At 37.6% G+C, this 22,338-nt stretch overlaps 1 protein-coding gene across 23 annotated transcripts in view; it reads left to right on the top strand.

Annotated features, from left to right (window-relative positions):
- Window positions 1-22,338, top strand: part of svila (supervillin a) — a 100,677-nt gene that overhangs the window by 28,512 nt on the left and 49,827 nt on the right. For 8 of the 23 annotated variants that reach the window (XR_010521248.2, XM_065242325.2, XM_065242322.2 and 5 more), the window contains exons 1-7: window positions 6,726-6,986; window positions 12,764-12,815; window positions 14,129-14,220; window positions 17,093-17,153; window positions 17,251-17,399; window positions 17,518-18,178; window positions 18,924-18,995. Coding sequence is in view for 22 of the 23 variants with exons in the window: in XM_065242325.2 (XP_065098397.1) it covers window positions 6,932-6,986; window positions 12,764-12,815; window positions 14,129-14,220; window positions 17,093-17,153; window positions 17,251-17,399; window positions 17,518-18,178; window positions 18,924-18,995 (1,142 nt within the window). In the remaining variant the exon portion in view is untranslated. Of the gene's footprint in view, window positions 1-6,724; window positions 6,987-12,763; window positions 12,816-14,128; window positions 14,221-17,092; window positions 17,154-17,250; window positions 17,400-17,517; window positions 18,179-18,923; window positions 18,996-22,338 lie in introns of those variants that run through there. The other 15 variants (XM_065242315.2, XM_065242317.2, XM_065242313.2 and 12 more) reach the window with 9 other exon arrangements.

The raw sequence follows: 22,338 nt of genomic DNA, 5'->3' as shown, positions 1-22,338 counted from the left end.
CACATTTGGACTATTTGTCATATGAGAAACCGGGAAAGTCTCGAACGAATTAGTCTAATGACAGGACAGAACAGATGTCATCCTTGAAGTGACGTTGTCTCTTTATCATCAGTTAGATCATGATAGAGTGACGGTTTAATTTAGTTATTAGCTTAGTCTTTGGAATGCCCCTGATTTTTTGATCATGATCTGTTTATAGGGTCTGATCTGGAGCTTTATCAGATGCTGATGTTCTGGATCGTAAAGTTCTCTAATTGTGTCCAGAACAGCAGCAGCAGCAGCTGATTTCTCAGGCTGCTTGAGACACTCACTGACACGTTCTTGATTTTGATGGGTCTCATTTCTTTGGTCTATAAGCTGTCCTTAAGGGTGTTTGTGTGCATGGCATTGATAAGTATTGCAGTGGAAACACTGCACTCAGGATAATAGGCCAGAAATAGTGCAGGGTGAATGCCATTCTGCATGTACAGCAGTGCCTAAATACTCCAGTTGCTTGAACGTTACTGTTTGGTTAGACGGTCAGCCAGAGTCCATTCCATAATGGCTTGTTTGTCATTCCCTTCCTCTTTTGCTCATACTGCCTCCATGTGTCCTTTCCTTGTTCAAGTTCAAGTTCACTTTATTTATATAGCATGTTTAAAATAGCCATAGGACTGACCAAAGTGCTGTACAAAAAAAAGCCAAAAATGATAAATAAAATGATGATAATACAAGAAAGAATTTAAATTAAACAATTACTGGAAATGACTAATAGGCCAAATAAATAAGTTTTTAAAAAGTACTTAACAAATAGTCCTTAAAAATAGAGAGGTGCTAATCTAATCTCTGGGCCACAGATGTGGAACGATCTGCCTAGAATCACTGGCAGCAGCATTTTGGGCTAGTTGAAGATGGGCCATTTGAGTTTTGGCAACACCACAATATAGAGAGTTGCAGTAAACGAGAGGTGATTAGAGCATGAAATGCCATCCCTAAAGTTTTGTCAGTTAAAATGTGCCTAATTTTTTGATAGAAGGCGTAGCTGATAAAAACTCAATCCAATCATCACGGAAATTTGTTTATCAAGTTTTAAGGACTCGTCTAAAAGAACAACCAAATTCCGTACCTCCAGAGACCTGAAAACAGCGAGACCTCTTTAGTCATGGCTGGTGGCCTTTGTTTCTTCTGTGGTGTCGAACACAATCACCTAAGTTTAGGGCTGTCTAATCGTTTGCAGAATAAAAGTTTTTGTTTACATCCTGTGCATGTACTGTAATGATTATATAAATACACGCACATGCATGTGTATATAATTAAGAATTTCATGTGTATGTATATTTATATATATATAAATACTGAAATATATTTTTTCTTAAATATATACATGCATGTGTGCATATTTATATATACATACTTATTACACAGATATGCAGTACTGTGCAGAAGTTCTAGGCCACCACCACCAGTTTTAGAGGTTTTAATTTCCATCCATAATTATTTTTCAATCTATTTTATTAAGATACAAACAGAAAATACAGGAAATATGTAAAGCATTTTTGAGCAGAATGAAGTAAAAATTTCTTTAAAATTTGAAATTAGAATTTTATTTTATTTATGTTTAGAGATCCTGCAGTTTCCTACTATTGCTCAAGTGGAAGTAGCCTGGGAAAACCAGGATTTGCTCTGCAAGTAGTCTGGCAAAGAGGGCATTCAAGCCCATTTCTAATGCAGAGAAATCGTGGCACCAGTGGTGTCAAAAGTATTCATATTCATTACTCAAGTAGAAGTATAGATACTAGGGTTAAAAAAGACTTTTGTAGAAGTTGAAGTATCAACTCAAGCTTTTTACTCAAGTAAAAGTGAAAAAGTACTGGTTTCAAAACTACTTAAAGTATAAAAGTAAAAGTAATGTAAGGAAAAAATTTCATTACGGAAAAAAGCCTAGGCCGCACCACAGGGGCCTTTTGTGCACTACCCTATCTCCTCTAAAACATGTTTCTAAAGGCCATAATAACTATATTGTTATATTAAAAATGTTAATGTTAAACAATTTGGGATGCACTAGGGCCAGGGGTAGGCAACATCAGTCCTGGAGTGCCGATGTCCTGCAGATTTTAGCTCCAACCCTTATAAAACCTTGGCTACCTGTAGTTTCAGGTGACTTTATAGACCTTTATTAGTTTGTTCAGGTCTGCTTGTTTAGACCTGGAGCTAAACACTGCAGGACACCGGCACTCCATGTTGCCTACCCCTGCACTAGACTATCTGTTTCAACCACATACGGTACATGCCCATTAAAAATGAACGCATTTCAATACAATGCGAACAAATACATTAAAGGACAAGTTCGGTATTTTAGACTTAAAGCCCTGTTTTCAGATTGTTTATGGTCAAATAGAATGGTTTTGACTGAAATTTCGACATTTTCGGCTGCCCTGAGAATTTTCGCGTGTTTGTGTTTCAGCTCAGACCTCTACAATGGGTTTATAGGTGCACTGGAACAATCCTTCCTAAAATGCATTAAACTTTCGTTTACAAAGACGTGAAACTCACCGAGTGGTCAGGGGTGTTCACTGATATGCTCACACAAAAATCGCTGCAAAAGATGCTTTCCAACAGCTGTTTTAGCATTCGTTGTTAACTTGTGGACCTATTTCCCCAAACGCCTCACACCCGTACATTCTTCCGCTTAGAGCTTGAATAATAAACACTCCAGCCCAGGAGGTGGCGCTAATCTGCCTTTGCCAATTGCAAGAATAGAAACAAAGTTACCGGCGCGGAGTAATACCGTACCTCACAGGACGTCTAATACAGTCAATGGAGTTGGTAAAAACTACGATAAAACCTGTTGGAATGCGTCTTTTGGAGCGATTTTTGTGTGAGCATACCAGTGAACACCCCTGACCACTCGGTGAGTTTCACGTCTTTGTAAACGAAAGTTTAATGCATTTTAGGAAGGATTGTTCCAGTGCACCTATAAACCCATTGTAGAAGTCTGAGCTGAAACACAAACACGCGAAAATTCTCAGGGCAGCCGAAAATGACGAAATTTCAGTCAAAACCATTCTATTTGACCATAAACAATCTGAAAACAGGGCTTTAAGTCTAAAATACCGAACTTGTCCTTTAAAGCAGTGGTTCTCAAACTGGGGGCCGTGAGATGGTGCCAGGGGCCCCAGTTTTATAATATTTTATGAAATACATTACTTTATTATAAATTCTGTGTAATTAAACCTCAAAAAATAAGGCTACTAAACAAAAGCAATACATTGTATAATTTAATATGTTTTGTTTAATTCAAATTGTAAGTTTTAGAATGTTTATGTCATACATTTTCTTTGGGGGGTCGTGAAGGAATCCACTGTACACAAGGGAGGCGCGAAAAAAAAAGGTTTGATAACCACTGCATTAAAGAACCATATGTGTACTACTGAGCATTAACATGTGTTCCATAGAGAGGAAGATATGATGACTAGTTGCCTATAAATATTGTAATGGTGCAAAAAGTCAAACTTCAGAGCAGGGCCGCTGCTGGCAAAACTTCTACAGTGGTGCCCTCTTTAGTTAAAAAACAACAAAATCACACACAACTATAGTATGTGTGAGAATAGAAATATGCTAGTATTGTTTTCATTTAAAATTTTATTTTGACAGCAACACAAACTACAATTATACAAATATGCAATTATATATTATAGCCTATATTCCTGTATCTGTACTTGTGTAGCTAATGGACTTTAGTATACTTTACTTTAGTCAGTATAAATCCAAGCAATTAAGGAGAATTACTAAATGTCTTTCTTGTAAGTAAATTCAAAAAGTCATGTTTAAGGAAACAGCTGATGTCTATTAACAAAAGCAAAAGTTGGTATGTATGGTTATGTGTTTGATTGATTTAACACTCAAGCATTCAGCTAAGTAGGTTTTGTTAATGCAAATAAAATTTAGGGTAGTTATAAGCATATACAAAACAACAGATGTCTTTAGCATAGATATCTTTGCCATGCTTCAAAACGCAACGCAGCACAATGTCATTTAAGTTGAACAACTGAAGTTATATGATATAAATTGGTATTGTTACACTATTTAAATCACACAGATGAGTTGGTGTCAGCAGACAGCTATATATTTACACAGGCTTGTGAATGTGAACTGACCTGAAAGTGATGCGCGAGTTTTATTTCGTACTTTTCCATTTGAAGACAGAATGCCGCGTTCTGTTACTGTACAAACGGATGGCGGCTGATATCAAAGCATCGCGAGAGCAAACTGCTCCGCATTCTTTCTAATCGCTCTCGCGGTTCTTTTATGTTTCTCTGTGCAGCAGCATCGAACAAACTTTTGATCATCTGCAGTCAGCTGGGGGGGCGGGGATTGCGTACAAACCAATAGGGTGTCGGAATGGTGTATGTTTATACTTCTCATCCAACCACAATCGCATTTATCTGGATGATGCAATTTATCAAAATAGGTTTTTTTAACGATGACAAGCCGGAATGAAAAAAAGCAAACAAGCCGAAATAATAGAAGTAACGAGGCGATTTTTAAAATGTAAGGAGTAGAAAGTACAGATAATTGCTTGAAAATGTAAGGAGTAGAAGTAAAAAGTCGTCTGAAAAATAATTACTCCAGTAAAGTATAGATACCCAAAAAAGGTACTTAAGTAAGGTAACGAAGTATTTGTACTTCGTTACTTGACACCTCTGCGTGGCACCAACCAGAAACATTGGGGCAGGCTTTACACGATGGCGACAGCGCAACGACGGTGAAGCAGATTTTCTACATTACAAAGATGCCGCCGTGGAACATTCTTTCGAATCAGCTATCGCGTCTGTTTTAAACAATTTAAACTTTTCCTTTCCGTTAAAACCCGAGCAAAGAACAACACTCGAAACCTTCATATCTAAAAGAAAAGTCTGATATAGCTCTGCATACATCATCTCCTTTATCGCTGTGATTGGTTTTAGGTCTATCCAATTGGACACAGAGGCATTTGAGAGACGTCCATTGATGACGCCCCTTTGGAAATGATTTGTCTATGAAGCTTTGCCAGACCATAACTCGGTTACTACTGAGAATGGTCTGGTTTTAACCAGGCTAAAGTTTAAGGGAGTTTACCCTAAAAACTTGACACATCAGTTTACATTTTTATACAGTTTTCCTGTATTTTCTGAATGTATTCTATTAAAGAGACTGAGAAACAATGATATATGATCACTATAACATTGCAAAAACAACAAATCTATTTGTGGCATGGTGGCCTAAGATTTTTGCACAGTACTGTATGATGTAAACAAAAACTTTTCTTATTCAAACGATGCAGCCCTATCTCAGTTTTATCTTCATTTAAAGTTTAAAGAAAAACCTTGTCTAGACACAATAAAAGAGATGTAAAAGATGTTCCTCGGTCACCCACTATACATTTATTTTATTTTGTTTTCTTTCAAAATGAATAATGTGTTTTTTTTTGTACCAGTAACAAATAGGACTTTGGACGAATATGAGCTGTTTTTGCTACTGTAACTTTCAAAATTTTGTATGCAAATGGCCTTTTTTAATTGGCCAACCACCAAAGAAACGTGTACAGTTAGATACCATCAAATGTTTAAAATTGTTTCAATTTTAGTCCATTCTAAGCTTAAATGGAGAGGTGACTAACTGCCCTTTTTAAATATCCTTTTGATATTTTCATAATGTAATGTTTTAAAAACTTATTTAAAAAACTTTCCTTTTTTCTTTTTTAAAATCCATTTTAATATTTCCCCAGTATTGCTCACTCACTTGCTCACTCACTCACTCACTCACTCACTCACTCACTCACTCACTCACTCACTCACTCACTCACTCACTCACTCACTCTCTCTTATAATCTTATCTTTCTTTCTGAGTCAGATGGGTGACTATTTCATGAAAATCTCTTAGATTGACTGCTCTGAACCCTGAAGTGCACATGTCTTTTTACAAAACTCATTACTTGAACTGCACAAAAAATCAAGCTGTAAAAACAAGACGATAAAAATAAAAACCTTTTTATGTGGATATTGGGAATTAATGGAAAAGCAGGCGGAAGATCCAATGATGATTTGTTTATTATTTTGCCCTTCCCTGAAAGACAGTATGTATTGGCAAATGTTTCCCAATTTCATCATAAGCATGTCATTGCTCCGAGATGAGTGGAATTTCTTGTTTCTTTGACACGCTCATCTTCTCTTACTTTCTCACCCTTTCAGCTGCTCAACAGACAGCAGCAAGACTGCATACTTTTATGCAGCTGCTTGTGCAATGCATATAAGCACTACTTTCCTACTTGTGTATTTTCCTTCTTTTGTCCCTATTTCTTGGGTTTCTCTATCTGTCTCTCTTGTCCCCCAGCCCCTATATTTTGACTTTAATCTGATAAGTGATCTTTAAGCAGGTTTAGCACTGTTGTTTCCTTGCTAGCATTTAGTTAATAGAAATACTGCTTTCCTCTCTCTCTCTTTCTACTGGTCTCTTCCGACTGCCTCCCTCCTGCTCTATGTCTCCCTCTCTCTTTCCCTCCTGCTCTCTCTCTCTCTCTCTCTCTCTCTCTCTCTCTCTCTCTCTCTCTCTCTCTCTCTCTCTCTCTCTCTCTCTCTCTCTCTCTCTCTCTCTCTCTCTCTCTCTCTCTCTCTCTCTCTCTCTCTCTCTCTCTCTCTCTCTCTCTCTCTCTCTCTCCACCTCCCTTCTCTGAGCGTCCCAGGACCGCTGCAGCTAACTCTGCATCACCTTGCAGTTTAGGCACTGCTGCTATTCTGCAGTCCCCTCCCTTTACTCTCTCGCTCTCTTTCTTTCTCTCGTTTTTTGTCTCCCTTTCTCTTTTCCTTTTCCACACCATATTTCTCGTTCTCTTTGGCCCTTCACATCACAATCTCTCTTACCTTTTCTCTTTCCTTTACTGTCTGGCGTCCACCACTGTGTTTATTTTGTCAACATGCACCGGAACGCTTGGATCTCCAACTATATCAACCATGTCAAGTTGTGTCAGGGTAAGTAAATGGGAGTAGTGAGCGGACAGGCCCACCACCTCACTGTTAACACTGCTGGAGTTTGGATAGTGATAGAGTCTCCAAGGACAGAACTATTCAGGACAAGCACTTGCTGACTCAAATACAGCAGTAAGAGGAACGTAATGGACTGATGGGATATTTTAAATACAGCAGTAAGAGGAAAGTAATGGACTGATGGGATATTTTAAATACAGCAGTAAGAGGAAAGTAATGGACTGATGGGATATTTTAAATGTTTCAGAAGTTGAAATGATGCTTTTGTCTGTTAGTCAGTTTAAGAGAGTTTTGTGGGACCTGCAGTTATTTTTTGGTATATTGCTTTTTAATGGCTTTGTTTTGGTCTGTGCACTTGCGCAACAGAACATGCTTTTCCATTTATCCTTTGTGTTTAGTTCTGTTTTTCTCGGTTTTATGGTGTTTTTGTGCATTTATAGCAGGTGCGTATACATGTTTGTCCATCAAGTGCTTTTAGACATTCATTGTTGCAATTAGATTCATTGGAGTTTATAGTTTTCATTCAAATTGAATTCGATTTTTCATATTGGACCTGTACTGTGTGATATCCAAGTCATTTTTTTGTTTATTTGTGCATTTATAGCAGGTGCGTATACATGTTTGTCCATCAAGTGCTTTTAGACATTCATTGTTGCAATTAGATTCATTGGAGTTTACAGTTTTCATTCAAATTAAATTCGATTTTTCATATTGGACCTGTACTGTGTGATATCCAAGTGGTTTTTTTGTTTGTTTTATAAGTTTTCAAAAAGGCTTAAATAGTTAAATTGACACACTTATGGCTTAGGTTTGCGCTCACCTGATTTACTTTGTGTGTAGACATCAGTGCCCGGTTGCATGAAACTCCTTAAGTGAGGGTTTCCCTGAGGGAGAAAAAATCCCTGAGGTAAGGGATTTATTTAAGAGCGTTGCAACAAAGGTCTTAACTGTCACCCTTACCTAAGTGTTGATACTAAGTATTTTACGATAGTCTCTGCCAAAACACGGCAGCGGAGAAGCAGTTGCTACGGTTACAAAATCTCACAGTGTAAACAAATCAACGCACGCAGCTCAACAGACGGCGAATTTGTGTACAATGAAACATCGCAAATAACAGACTGTAAAGTGCCGCATGCATGAATACTCAAAGTAATTCAAACTGGAAACACTTTATTTTGACGGACGATCAAACCGCCATTCTTCTGATAAATGCGCATCACTTTTCTCTAGGGATTATTTCGATTGTTAGAAATGCGCGTTTGTGCTTCATTTTCTTAAAAAAAACATAAAATCAGCCATCGCGTGTGACGTTAAGGGACCTGTTTTAGTCCCTTAAGTTTTTAAGGGAAAATGGGACTTAAGGACTTTGTAGCAACGCATAGCAGAACATAAGGTAATACTTTAGCATTCAAGGGTAAATACTTATTGACAGCCTTAAGGTTCACTTAAGGGTTTTTCTTGCAACCCATTTTTTATTAAGGGTACCCTTAAGTTAACCTTATATTTAAGGGATTTCTTAGCTTAAGGACTTTCATGCAACCGGGCACAGCTATGTAGATAAAGACTCTTATGATCTCCCTCAATTTTTTCCAAAAGTGCAAATCCAAAATATACAGTTTTCAGTCCCTGGGATTTAAACCCATGATTTTCCGCATTTCTAAAGTCATCTACTACTACTTGAGCTTCAGGAACACGACATATTGTGAGTGATAGGGTAGGTATGCATGATGGCACACTTCCTGAGTTCATTCAGGCTAATCCTATTACTCTCAAAGACTAATCCTTTATTAGCTGAGACAATAACACATGGTTGCTAATTTAGCCCCATTATTTCCTGCATTAGTTAACAAGTTGTATTTCTTTAGTGTGTGAGTAGCCAATAAACTAGCTGTTATTTCTTGCTGACTGTAATAAAGCTCTCACTGCAGTTTGCCATTCATTGCCTTTATCCAGTAAATGTGCCTTCACAAGCAAAACAAGTGTTATGTGAGGCAAAAAACCTGTACAAAACAAATCGTATCAGTTTTATGATCTCATTGTATGGCAGGACAAGCCATAGCTTGCCTTGAATCTTCTCCCTAGCAACTTTTAAGTGCTTGTACCCTTACTAAGGGCAAAAATCAACAACTTAACCCTACAGGCATGCAAGTTTATCTCACCTGCGTTATTTGTTAGAAAACAGGTGTGTGTAATGGGGAATAAACCCGAGCAAATGTTAGAGTTGTGTGATCATCAGCCTCAATGTTATGATGAGGTATGTTGGTGTGTCATGGGCTGTGGAATAACACATTTGCCCTTTGACGTTCTGCAAATGTCACACTTGACTGCATCTGATTAGCATCTGTGCATTAAAGGGCACAGAGCCAACTAGCACAACAGAGATATCCTGGATCTGTACTGTATGCATGTCTGTTAACAAGTGCTGTAAACAAAACCATGCAATACACATAATGATAGAGCTTATTATACCACAGGGTAATTTTAGCGATCGATCGAGTTTATCTGCATTGCTTGCTTTGTTTGCGTAGTGGTTCTGTGGTGTTGTTGCAGCCTATAGGAAACACTACATTACTGTCATTAGCACTACAAAGAAAGTTTTTACTACTAGGTATCTATTTAGGAAACCTTTGACGTCAAATGTTTAGGGTCACTTGTCTTAAAATGTTCTTATGATTTAAAAAAAGGTTTAATTGTATTATTTATAATTGTGTCAGTTTTTGAAATGCATGACTTAGCCTGAATAATGTAGAAAAGCCAATAAGAGCCCAGAATACAGGAATTCCTTCAAAACTGTTTTTTAAAACCCATCTCAGAGTGAAACCTCAGGAATCTGGTTGGTAAAATGCCAAAAATACATTAACAAATCTGGTATGGTGACTACTTCAAAGATGTTGAAATAAGTGTAGTTTAATTTATTTTAGTTAATTAAAATTAATAGAAAATTAGTCTTTAGTCATACCATAATTCCCAGTTACAGTTACTTTGTGCTATTCTATAGTTTAGATAAGTTTAACATTATTCTAAAGGTACCAGAATTAAAGGGTCAATCCACTTTTTTTGAAAATGGGGTCATTTTTCAGCTCCCCTAGAGATAAACATCTGCGTTTTACCGTTTTGGAATCAATTCAGCCGATCTTCGGGTCTGCCGGTACAACTTTTAGAATAACTTTGCATATTTCATTAAATTGATTAGACCATTAGCATCGCGCTCGGAAATTTCGATATTTTTTTCTATTTAAAACTTTGAAAACTCTTCTGTAGTTAAATCGTGTACTAAGACCGACAGAAAATTAAAAGTTGCGATTTTCTAGACCAGTTTGGCTAGGAACTATACTCTCATTCCGTCGTAATAATCAAGGAACTTTGCTGCCCTACCATCGACGCAGCAGGCGCAATGATATTACGCAGTGCCTAAAATTAGTCCTGACTGCAAATCTGCAACTACACAAACTTAGTGCCGGTCACATTGAAAGCTACCTAATATCATTGCACCTGCTGCACCCATGGCACAGCACCAAAGTTTCTTGATTATTATGCCAGAACACAATGTAACTATAGAAGAGTCAAGTTTTAAGAAGGAAAAACTTTGAAACTCTTTGGTTATTTTTTTAGCGCAAGGCTAATGGTCTAATAAGATTCAATGGATTATGCTAAGCTATGTTAAAGGATAATTCCGGTATTTAACACTTTGAGTCTCATTTCTGGTTTGTTTTGGATGAACTACAGTGATGGACACTGACATTTTGACAATGGGTTGTGTCTTGACGACTTGACTCGTTTAGAAGCGTCTCTTGACTGCTTCAGAATGGAAGTCAATGATGCACAAACATGTCATTAAAACAACACCTAACGTTCATTTTCAAAACTGCGCTACTCACCGAGTGGTTCGTGGTGTTTTCGTTGATCATTAAAAACAAGTTGTGTAACGAAATACAGTTTCTGTCGTGTTTTATTTGGGATTTTGTAAAATTCCATTGACTTCTCTTGGAAGACTCATTGCTCGCTGATATATCACTCCCCCGCCGGGAAACAGAAAAGGGGTCTGTTTACATGTTGTAGTTTTTTCGCTCGGTTTCTCTCAGAAGAAATTGTTCCCATATTTGATGGCTCAGTGACCAGCCTTAGGTTTGAAGTTGAGCTCGATTGTGACTGTCTATACGCTTGACACCGAGCGTACTTGTATGGCAAAGGGGTTGTCGCCATCAAGTGGTCGGGAGTGTGCTAACGCTTCAGACTCAAATATAGAGCGGAAGTATACACGTGGTTGTGAGGTATCTGAAAAAATAGTTCCATTATAGCAAATAACACGGATTGAAATCATACATTGCGCCGATATATTTGTTTTTAATCATCAACGAACACCACAAACCACTCTGTGAGTAGTACAGTTTTGAAAATTAACGTTAAGTGTTGTTTTAATGACATGTTTGTGCATGGTCATTGACTTCCATTCTGAAGCAGTCAAGAGACGCTTCTAAACGAGTCAAAAAGTCAAGAAACGACCCATTGTCAAAATTTTTGTGTCCATCACTGTAGTTCATCCAAAACAAACCAGAAATGAGACTCAAAGTGTTAAATACTGGAATTATCCTTTAAAAGTGGTACCGCCAGACCCAGAGATTGGCTGAATCGATTCCAAAATGGTAAAACTCAATTGTTTAACTAGGGGAGCTGGAAAATTAGCCTATTTTCAAAAAATTCCTTTAAGGAATTGCGGTCCATGGGAATATGCTGTAAATTCACTTTACATTTAAACAGCCGATGCTACAGCAAGGATGAGTTAAAAAATATCTTTTATTAAGATTTTTGGCATTGCAGCAAAATTAATTTATTCCACCACTTATTTTTCCTAAGTGTTTCCAAAATTCCATGCTCCCGCCAACTGATGTCGCCTTGTCCACTGGCGTTGTGATTTTAGGCAGTGAGGAATGTTTTTAACAGATACTCGTTCCAGCTGTGAAAACTTTCCCAGTAACAAAACAAAGTATCTCAATTGGTTCACTCACTCTCTCTTCTCACATTATGTTTGTGTAAAGAGAGGAAAGTTATGACATCTAAACCGAATCTTGTAGATTATTAAGACTCTGAATGTTGAAAAAATGTGTGTGTGTCTGTTTGCATGTAGGTGTGGTAAGGCTATTGATCTATAGTGGGTAAAGTGAAAACACATGGTCTCCTTCGTTCCCACTGTGAGGCTCGTATGTCAGATCTCCATGTGCTTATGCAGAGAATTGATTCCATACAGAATAACAATACCAGCATTAGTGGTTTCATTAACATTACTCACATCGGTGAAGTTGAAGTTGAAACAGCATGACCTATGTTTATAAACACACCAAACAAATGAACTTTCTTGTTCTTTCTTTCATCTTTCTCTCTCTTTTTTGCTTGGTTATTCATCCATCCGTGTTCTTGATAATGTTGGTACTCGGGTGGTTTTTCTTAATGTAACCATGTGTGGCATGCAAAATGTACTGGATGTAGATAAGAAACGGGTACTGAGATTGTCTATTATATGGTGTTCACTTTGACTAAAACCTAACCTCATTGAAACAGCACATAAGCCCAGACAGACAGCTTTGTGCATTCAGATGTACCCGTGTGTACTGTACATACATAAGTCTTTTCATCTATAGACTGAGCTGTACTGTGTGTTGAAATGGATTCTATTGTTTACGGCCTTTCACACATGCAACTGATCTGTACTGTCACCAGCAGGAGTTTTGGTAATCTGAAGTCTGTGCTGTCTTCTGTGTCCACAGGAGAAACAGCCACTAAAGTCAGCAAGACCAAACTACAACGGAGAGCTCTTAGGTAAGATTTAATGTAATAAATAATTCATTACGATGTATTTATTCAGATTGGAAAAACCTAGGATTTTAAGTTATAAGTCTTTTTATAATGTTAAATGTTTATCATAAGCCGTAATTTTTTCAAACCTCATTGTGTTTGACTCATTGAATCATTCTTGTTGATTTATTGAATCATAGTAGCTTCACCTCTTGCATTACTTTCAGATATAGTCTTACTTTTTATATTTGGGATTTGCTTTACTTTAAAAAATGTGTGATATATGTCCAGCATGCTTTATGCCAATTTTAGATTTTAGATGACTATGCTGTGACCATTTTTGCTGTCAAGAAAATATTTCAGAACATGGTTATTTTTTCCAGTAAAGAAAGAGATCATCAGTGCTTCTTATATTTATATATTTTTTGAGCCTGTTCCCAGCATATGACCCATGCACAACATATATTAAAGGGATAGTTCGACCAAAAATGATATTAAACCCATGATTTACTCACCCCCCAAGCTGTCCGAGTTGCAAATGTCCATCGTTTTTCAGACAAACACATTTTCGGATATTTTAGAAAATGTTTTAGATCTTTCAGTTGATTAAATGTAATGTTACGGGGTCCACCCATAGTCCACGACCTTCAAGTCCAAAAAAAGTGCGTCCATTCTTCACAAATTAAATCCAAACGATCCAGGATGATAAACAAAGGTCATCTGAGGGTAATCCGCGCGGTGTTGTTGTAGAAATATCCATATTTAAAACTTTATTAACGAAAATAAATACCTTCCGGTAGCGCCGCCATGTTAGTCGCGTCCGCATTCAGGATGAGAGCTTACGCAGCCTACGGAGGCTACTCTGCTGCTGCTCTGTGCCCCCCGCCCTCCGAATTTGTCATACGTCACTTAGAAAAGTGCGTACACTACGCCAATACTCTCTCCTGAATACAGAGGAGTCTAAGATGGCGGCGCTACTGGAAGGTATTTATTTTGGTTAATAAAGTTTTAAATATGGATATTTCTACAACAACACCGCGCGGATTACCCTCAGAAGACCTTTGTTTTCATCCTGGAGCCGTTTGGATTTAATTTGTGAAGGATGGACGCACTTTTTTTGGACTTGAAGGTCGTGGACTATGAGTGGACCCCGTAACATTACATTTAATCAACTGAAAGATCTAAAACATTTTCCAAAATATCCGAAAATGTGTTTGTCTGAAAAACGATGGACATATTCAACTCGGACAGCTTGGGGGTGAGTAAATCATGGGTTTAATATCATTTTTGGCCGAACTATCTCTTTAAAAAATTAAAGGCAGTTACTGTTTGTACAGCTTCCACAAAGAGTTTTCGTTTGAGGAAAAGGGCGAGGGAACCAACAGCAACAAAGAATTAGATGTCAGTCTATTGACAAATACACCCAAAGGTAAGTGTTATATACAATATGTACATAATTTCAAAAACTATGTAGAAAATAATAAATACACACAGATTAGATTGTTTGTTTGATTGTCACTATACCAGTAGTCAGTACAACCATGTATCAATGAATTGACATCTGCTGATTTCTTATTAAGTAGTATTAGATGTTTAAAGGAGCATTTCACCCGTAGAAACATTAATCTTTATTGAAAGTGTGTCATATTTGTAGTTGAAATGTAACATACTTTTAGAATTTGGTGCCTATTTGACCGAGAAAAGGAGTGTTTGCAGTCTCACCCCCCTCAACAAAGATATTGGTCTTCCTTCTTTCAATGATGCAAAATGATGATTTTTACATCATTGAAAGAAGGAAGTGCAACACTGAAATCTGTATTTCTCCTGTCTCAGCAGCAACTGAGGAAATGATGCACGACCATTCAAAAAGCATGACTGGGGTTCTAACTATACAAAGCTTCATGCAAATGGGTGAAGTGTCGCTTTAAGTATCTTGCTGTACAGGTTGTACTCTATGCTTAGTACAATAGAGGACACTTAATTGTCACTTTGATGTCAAACCTGTTATTCCTTTAAACAAGTCTGTTATCCTCAGAGGTGTGCTTTCTCAGATTATTGACATTATGACTGCTAAAAGAAAGGTAACACTGTATATATGGTGCCCTTTAGAGGTGTGTTATTTCGGGTATTGACGACCTGACTGCTATAAGGAAGGTAACACAGTATAATGGTATCCACCATTCCTTGATCTGCATTTTCACTTTACCTATAAAGTTGTTGTCCAGGACGGTGTGTTGTCTCAGTCACGTTGTTTTGATGGGTCTTAGACACATGGGGTAATGGGGGGTTGGGCTGCTGATGACCACCTGTTTTTGAGCAAGTAGTCTTGTTTATTGGCTCTCAAAATAGGATAGTTGTGTGTAAGAAAGAGCAAAGAATCTGTTAAAGCAAGTGAGTTCAGAAAATGGGTAAATGTGATTATATGCAGCTCTCACAGGACCATCTGAATTCTGGTGAGCTACAAAATAATGTTTTTGCTCTTTGTATGATTCTATATTGTTCTTTAAATTAATTCGGACATTAATACATTATTATTTTTTAAAAATGGATTTCTTTAAAAAATGTAAAATGCTTTAACTTTACTAACATAAATCTGTGTGCTTATTATTAACAGTAGATCATTTGTATATATGCAGCTACCGTGCCGTGTTTTCGTCGTAATGGCTTTTTAGCTTTTCTTTCACTTTCTGCATTTTCCTATAGTGTTATCCTTGTTTATTAAATGTTGTTTTTGAATGTTTTTAAATGTGTTTGTAATCCGCTTAGATTAAAATAATTTAATAAAAAAATCATTTAATTAAAAATAATTGAAAAATTTAAATGTTATTGTGCTTTTATCTAAAACCGCCATTCACTTCTTTGTTTATAGGGCAGTCTTAACTTCACTAATATGGTGTTGCTGTTAACTGTTGATTTAGCAGCCAATGTGGCATACATGTTTGTGATTTAAAATTTTCACGGTACATTATGACATAACTTACTGAGATATTAATTGTGATTAGGTAAATGGTGAAAACACCATAGACTTATGGACTTAAAATATATGGGCGTAATGTCCGTGACGTTCCCCATAGGTTTGTGAAGAGCTTTTTTGAAGCCAAAAGTTGAAGCAACTCGAGGTATCAAACACCGGACGTGCACATAAAATAGCGCAAACTTAGTCAGATAGCGTCTACTTCAAAATGCAAAATATACTTTAGCAGCCAATGTTAATCGTGAATGATTTGGAACAAATATGATGCCATTTAATTTTAGACATGTAATTTGAGCAGCGTCCATAGTCACAGCGGACATTCGCCGCCAGTTTGCGTACATTCATAGAAAATAATGTGTTCTGTTTTTAGATGCGCGGCGCTTCTTGTCCTTCGTGTGACCGCCTTGAGGCTTAATATAATTGAAATGGATGATTTAAAAAATATTCACCCCCCTCACATTTGTCATGAAGGGCAAAATTAGCTATATAGACAAAAACCTTGTACCAGGCTGTAAACACTTTCTTCTGCTGTAAAGTTGGGCATTTTAACATGGGGGTCTATGGGGATTGACTTTCTTTTGTAGACAGCCTTTAGCGGCCAGTCGATGAATTGCAGTTTAAGTCACTCCCGTCTTGGCTTAACGATAGAGATTATAAGGTTGCCCCTTTGGGAAACCGAGTTGTTCACCAAGCTAATGTCATACTTGAGGATTTAGTGTAAGCAGCTTTAGTTTCAAGGAACATGCTGGGCTTCTGTCACCCAGACAGTAATAGGAATTGTGTCTACACTGACACAATGACCTAATGTTCAGAATTATTTTTGGTAATGATTTCAAAGAAACAAAAAGAGACGCTTTCACCATGTTATTCTTAGTATTTTGGGATAATGCTTTATAACTCATTCCAGTTCTTGTCTTACTGAAATGTATTTTTAAATGGTGCCCCTTTGGATCACTGTTAAAAATAGAGGTGCTTAAAAGGTTCATTCACAGCGATGGCATAAGAACCATTTTTGGTTCCTTGAAGAACCATTCAGTCAAAGGATCTAAGACAAACAATTATTTTATTACCATTTTATAATCTTAATCTTATAATCTTTTTCACTAAGAAGAAACAAAAAGGTTCTTTAGATGTTAAAGGTTTTTCATGTAGCCATTTAGTTCTTCTATGGTATCGTTAAAGCACCTTTTTTTTTAAGTGTTGTATTGGTGCAATACTTTTAACACTTTATTTGCTTTTTTGCATACTTTAAAGTTAGGAGTGCATGACGTATGCTTTTGTTTTCAATATTTGAAACATACCACCATTTTTGTCTGTCTTTCTCTAGTCTCAGAATTAAGGAAACGTTTTGAGGGTATCAGCACAAGTCGGAGTTGGGACATGAACAGGTGAGGAAAAAAATTACTTACTTGTGTGCTAACATTATTGTTTTCTTACATATTAAGATCTTGAAGGAATAATCACTTGCACTACTTCTGTTTCTAGAAAAGAGCGTATTGCAAGGCGCCTGGAGGGTATTGATAGTGAAGTTCTCCAAAATCTCCCAAGTTGTGCTGGTCTGGTGACCAATCGGCTGCTAGAGGAGGACACTCCAAGATACACCCGTGCAGCAGACACCTGTGACCCCTGTTCAGGTCAGAAATGCTCTTTGGCTAGATTATCTTCCTTGAAAATATTAATAAACATGTTTAGTAAAAATTTAATAAAGTTAGTCAGTGCAAAATGAATCTTCAGCAAAGTATTTTCTTACAGTTTCTCTTCAGCACTATGGCAAAAGCGATCCAAACTTCTCAAAAACGCACAACACAGACCACACTGTCCACTCCGAGTCTGCCTACAGCACTGACACCACTCATGCGCCGGATCTGGAATCTAAGGCCGAACGCATCGCCCGCTACAAGGCGGAGCGGCGACGTCAGCTAGCCGAGCGTTACGGTATCTCTCTGGATCAAGAAACGGACACCAGCTACACACCTCGCTTCTCCAGAAGCTCCAGAGAGCCTGACGGTTCAGATCGACAACGCAGGACAAAGGCAGAAGGAGAAGAGGTGGCGGAGCATAATGCTTACACACCTAGTCCTCATGAAGATAAGACCAGCTCCCACATCCACACAGATCCAGAGTTCACGTGGGAACGTAAAGACTCTCTCTCTGAGCGTGAGAGGTTGATGAATCTGGAGAATCAAAGGAGGGCACAAGAAAGGGATAGATTGCATAGAGGTGGAGGTGTTGCACCTGACCCATCTGCAACGTATATGGATGTGTCTGGGTCCGCCAGAGTCCCAGCGGTCGTAGGAGTTCCCGGCTCACCCATTGCAGGCAGAAGGGTCACAATGCCATCTCCCAAACAGGGAGCATCTCCCGGTGACATGTTTATTGAGCAACAATCTCAAAATATCCTACACAAACAAGGGTGAGTCTGATCAGATTATACATTACTGTGTATATGTACATATATTGGCTCTTGTATATATGCAAGAGGTACAAAAGACAATTTTGTTAAAAAAATATAAGGGTGCAGTGAATGTGTGGCACATAATGTGTGAAGTGGTCATAGTTGCTCTTTATTGCTCTGTGTCTTTTCTCTCCTTTCCTTTTCGGAAAGAATGTTGGCCTGGTTTTCCCTGAATTTGTCTTTCGCAGGTATTTTCCCTAAAGAAAATGGTTTGGCTCATATACTGTTAGAAGTATTTCTACAACTCCCTAAAGATGGGTGGGCTTTGTACAATATGACACAATGTCCATTAGCTTTGACCTTTACTGTCCTTTTTGGCAGCTGATTCCTTAAGGCATGGGTCATAGCTTTATTGAGACGTGTTGCTTAATTTGGCAAGCAGTTTAATTCCAAAGGATTGAAGTGAAATAAAATTCCAAAAGCGAAGATTCATCGCACGCCAAGCCAGAAATAATATAAGCGAATATGATAAAAATTATATTCAGGAAATACCCAGTGCACATTCATAATGTCAGTATAAATCTTGATTGATTTGTTAATGTGAGCACTTGAGGACATGGCTTTCATACTTTCAATTCCCAGCAAGATCAGCTCAGTTTGCATGGTTTGGCCCAGATGTCCTACTTATTTTTTTTTCTCTGGGTTAAAAAAAAACTCAACAATTGAGTGGTTCACTCTCTTGGGTGTTTCTAAATGCATTTAGCTCCCATAGCCAATGGTCACTCCAGACTGATTCGGAAGGAGACACCCTCACTCCGATCAACTGGCCTTCCAGGTACCTTACTTTTGGAATGTGTGGGTGTGTTTGGCACCCTTCCCTTAACGGTGGTCCCACCTAACCTCATGGCCCGATCTCAAACCATCTCTATGCCTAACTATTCTGGAGTCTTAAGAAATATAATTTTTTTGCCTGAAAAGATAATTGTACATTTGTAGGGTTTCCAGCACGCCATTAAAAACCAGACACTCAGAAAGTCCCAGGCTGTCGTGACGATTTCAAGCCTGGCTTGCCGTTGCCGTGATCAGTATGCATTAAGCAGTCCACAGGTGACACTAAAACTAATTGGATTGGGATTTTTCTCTTCTTGATGTAGGCCAAGGTTTCCTAACCAGGGATTCTGATAGAAAGTCAATGCGGAATCAAAATTGAAGTATGCAGAAAAATGCTTATTACAAATAAAGAAAAATAAGTAATATGCAAAGATGTTCATGATTATAGTTAAAGGGGACAGAGAATGAAAAACCATTTTTACCTTGTCTTTGCTGAATAATGGTAGTCTACCGGCATTCACGAACATACAAAAAGTGCTAGACATGCTAAACATCTCAGTCTCATAGAAATTCCTCTTTTAGAAATATCAGCAAGAAAACGGCCCAAACTGAAAAACTGATGCTTATGACATCACAGGCATCTCACTGCCCCTCCACTTTAAAATAATTGGCTAAATTTTTTGAGTGGCAGAAAAGTCAGCCAATCAGTAATGAGATTGCAAGTTAAGCCAGTAGGGGGAGCCAAATAGGTGCAAAACCACTTGTTTAAAATCCCCCACCCTAATAGAGCTGTCTGAGAGAGGTTTTTAGGAAGCTTCTAAGGCATTACAGACCCAAACAAAAAAAATGTTGTCTACATGTCACATCACAGAACAAGGTTAAATACCCCGTTCAATCATTCTATGTCACCTTTAAATGCAGTTTTATTATTTATTTATGAAATGTTAACAGTGATTAAACAATCTTTTGGTACAGTACATTTATACTGTACAAATTTACTGTACGGTAGGTCATAGGTGTTTGTCTAACAAAAAAAGAGTATTAAATCTAACATTCCATGTTGTTTGATACTAGTAAGTTTGAGGGCTAAGGGTGTGGTTTTGAGTTGGGCCCATCATCTCAGTAACAAAATAGCCATACATATTTCTACCACCCATCCTATCCCACGCTGTTAACAAATACTGTTGGTTTGAATTTGATTTTTGAACTTTTTGAGCCATTTTTGACCCTGTCTGTGAAATCCAGGCTAAAGTCTCATGATTTATTATGAGATTAGGCGCATGCAAGTTTGATTTCACTTTAAAGGAATACGCCCACATTTTGGGTATTTAGCTTATTCACCGTATCCCCCAGAGTTAGATAAGTCCATACATACCTTTCTCATCTCTGTGTGTGCTGTAACTCTGTCGGACGAAGCCCCCGCCAGCTTAGCTTAGCACAAAAACTGGAAGTGAATGGCTCCAGCTAGCATACTGCTCCCAATAAGTGACAAAATAATGCGAACATTTTCCTATTTATGTGTTGTGATTTGTATAGTCACACCGTGTACAAATAACAAGGTCATATGAGACACAGCCATCTTTTAACAGTATACATACTGGGAACTATATTGTCAGAAGGTGAAGCACTGTTTTTAGGTAAATGTTTGCGTTATTTCATCACTTATTGGGAGCAGTATGCTAGCTGGAGCCATTCACTTCCAGTTTTTGTGCTAAGCTAAGCTAGCTGGGGCTGCGTCAGACAGAGTTACAGCACGCATGGAGATGAGAAAGGTACGTATGGACTTATCTAACTCTGGGGGATATGGTGAATAAGCTAAATTCCCAAAATGTGGGCGTGTTCCTTTAATTCTTTGAAGTGGCCTTACTCAGTCAATATTAAAGATATCAAGGTTTTATTTTTACCGAATGTTCTTTACATTATGTAGAAAACCGTAAATCACCCCAAAAAATGAGTTCAGCTGGGTTTTCACAGGCAGGGTCACGTTTTTTTCTAATATGCAAGTAGTCACAGTCTGGTGAGATTGTGTGTGTCTGTGAGCGATTTTACCCTCGGTTAATATCCTCATATTGTTTATGCATTTAAGTCTTTGGCTCTGTAAAAACAAGGATAGCTCATTAGAGTTTGTATACTGTGCTGGAAGAGAAAAATGTTGAGCTATGAGTCATCAAACTTGACATGAATGTAAACCCAAATCATCGGGCCTGCATTTTCTCAGTATGTCAAATGAAGAGTGTGATAACTTCATTAGTCATGCAGTGCATCAGAGCCAGGTTTTCTGGAAGTCATTTCACAGGCAAATTATGTTGCCATTTTGCATTGCTTTTTTCTTTTTCTTCTCTCATAACCCCTTCAGACTCTAGTAGTGTGTTGTGGTTTGATTTCAGTTCCTTGCCAGAGTTTCTGCTGAGTGTGATATACAAAACATACAGTAGACAGAAGTGTAGAGAGAGGGATGAAATAATGATTTATTTGCACTATGCACTACTGTGTTTACATAATCGTTATCAAATATATAGGTAACTGTTTCCTTTTTTATTTATTCTCATAATGCTTATTTGAGTCAACAGCTGGATTTCCATCACACTGATTTTGTGTGCATTTTGAAGAATCGCATAAGAAACGAGTGATGGAAATGCCAAATTTTGAATAAAAATCCCTTTATTCGCATAAAAAGTTTTTACGCTTGCTGGAGGTGGTTTTTTACTTATGCAAAAAAGAGTAAATGCGAATAATGAGAGATGAAAACGCATTTGCTGAATATATTCTGACGGAGCGAACTTTAAACCTTAAAGTCCTGTCTCCATTTTCTAAGCATGCCTTGTTTTATTTACTGTTGGTTACTAGGTTACCAGTACCATTGTCATTTGCTTGAACAACTTGATGGAAACGCACCTAATTCGCATTTGTTTGTTTTTTTGCAAATTTTAATGAGATTAGTTTCAAGTTTCGATGGACACCCAGCTAGATGCCCTAACTGTGTTTCAATAGCATGATATCCTGTTATCTACTTTTTTATTCATTTACATTAAAAGTTTAAAAATGTATGTATTTACTTAATTGGTATTTGTGGTCTTATCATGAAATATTTTGTGCATTATTCCAAAGAGAAATCTATTAAGTATCTTGCTTTTTGTAATATCTCTCCTCTTTGTCAGAGGACACAGCCTTTAGCAGCTGTCAGGGAAGTGGATGAAAATTGAAAAAGGACATGGTTGGGTGCAGTATGGTTGGGTTGTTGAACCTTTTTGTACTACTTAGGACTTAAATCCAGCTTAGTTGCTGGACATTACACTTTGACACTGGAGAGCAGGTGCAAAAAAATTGGTCACAAAGTGACTTTTATT

This window comes from Paramisgurnus dabryanus, chromosome 1, assembly GCF_030506205.2.
Source record: "Paramisgurnus dabryanus chromosome 1, PD_genome_1.1, whole genome shotgun sequence".
NCBI classification, from domain to species: domain Eukaryota; kingdom Metazoa; phylum Chordata; class Actinopteri; order Cypriniformes; family Cobitidae; genus Paramisgurnus; species Paramisgurnus dabryanus.
The sequence above is the reverse complement of the archived record's forward strand: the minus strand, read 5'-3'. Positions and strand labels throughout refer to the sequence as shown.